Genomic DNA, 1,274 nt, shown 5'->3' on the forward strand with positions numbered 1-1,274 from the left:
ACCAAAATTATCACATTATAATCCCTCATTTTTACAAAAACGTTGGCTTTTTACCGGTTTCATTAACATCAGCTGTTGGGGTTGAAGTGGGTTTTGGGAAAAGGGAAAACCGGTGCCTGCCGCATCATCCGCGCTTAGCGAGCATTTTCCTAGCAAACATAATCCTTATATCCATTGGGATATGGGACCAACTGATTCATTGACAATCTAACATCATAGGTTTTATTGATATTATTGTTATCTTTATCTAATGTTACCTAATGTTACTTTATTCTTTCATTAAATTTGTTGTTTTCGCTTTGTTGAATATCAGCCCCTTTTAGTTTTCATTATAATAATTTAGCTATATTATAATTATTATCTTCTTTACCATCTTTAACATTAAGTCTATTGTGTTTTCTTTCACCATTACATTATCATCGCCTTTGTCAGAGATCACAGAACGAATGGGACATTTTTATTATAAATGTAAAAAAAGTGTTGGGTTTCTATGTAAGACTGTTTGATTTATTCATTAATGATTTTAAAATGACGATAGATACACTTGTAGTTTTTAACAAGTTAATTTTACAACCGGAAATTATTTTTTTCCTATCCTTTCAAGCCGCCCCCATAGCCTCCTCCACGGCCCGCCATAACCGCTACCATAGCGCCTCCGCGACCGCCGCTATAACCGCCCCCAATAGCTCGGACGCTCCGTGCTCCACCATAGCCGCCTCCTAGCCCCCACCATACCTCGCGACCGCCGCCATAACCGCCACCAAAACCCGCCTCCGCGACTCACCTAACCACCACATACCCTCCACGGCCACCTCCGTAGCCGCCACAAACCACCTCCAGAGCCTCCCGCCAGACACATGCCCCCATGGCGCTTTCAACAGAAGTGCGAGAGTATATTTCTGAAAAAAATAGACACAATTAGCTTCTCTGGAAAACATAGTTTACGGAAACAATAGAGTTGGTTTCATTTGACTAATATTCATTTTTAATCTTTCTGATTAAGATTATATATATTTTTATTGTTTGGGTGTACCTTAGAATGATTTATATTTTAGCTTTAAACATTTGGTCTTTCCTTGCCTTTAAATTTAAAATATAAAAATTATTGGCCCACACAAGTGTAGGAATTATTTAGGTAAATTCCTTTTCGCTTAGTGGTGGTAAAAAAAATGATGATAAAGTTGGGAAAAGGGGGATACCATTACTGAAGGCAATAACAAATAATATTTATAGTTACAGAAGGTCTAATACTTGTAGTTGGTTGAACTGTGATG

The 1,274-nt window shown here is 37.9% G+C and overlaps 1 protein-coding gene across 1 annotated transcript in view; it reads right to left on the bottom strand.

Moving 5' to 3' along the window:
* The window catches only part of LOC119591152 (glycine-rich protein DOT1-like), a 15,777-nt gene that overhangs the window by 12,019 nt on the left and 2,484 nt on the right, over window positions 1-1,274 (bottom strand). The window contains exon 2 of the mRNA XM_037939863.1: window positions 785-899. Coding sequence (XP_037795791.1) covers window positions 785-899 — 115 coding nt within the window. The remainder of the gene's footprint in view (window positions 1-784; window positions 900-1,274) is intronic.

The sequence above is a fragment of the Penaeus monodon genome, chromosome 28, assembly GCF_015228065.2.
Source record: "Penaeus monodon isolate SGIC_2016 chromosome 28, NSTDA_Pmon_1, whole genome shotgun sequence".
Lineage (NCBI taxonomy): Eukaryota > Metazoa > Arthropoda > Malacostraca > Decapoda > Penaeidae > Penaeus > Penaeus monodon.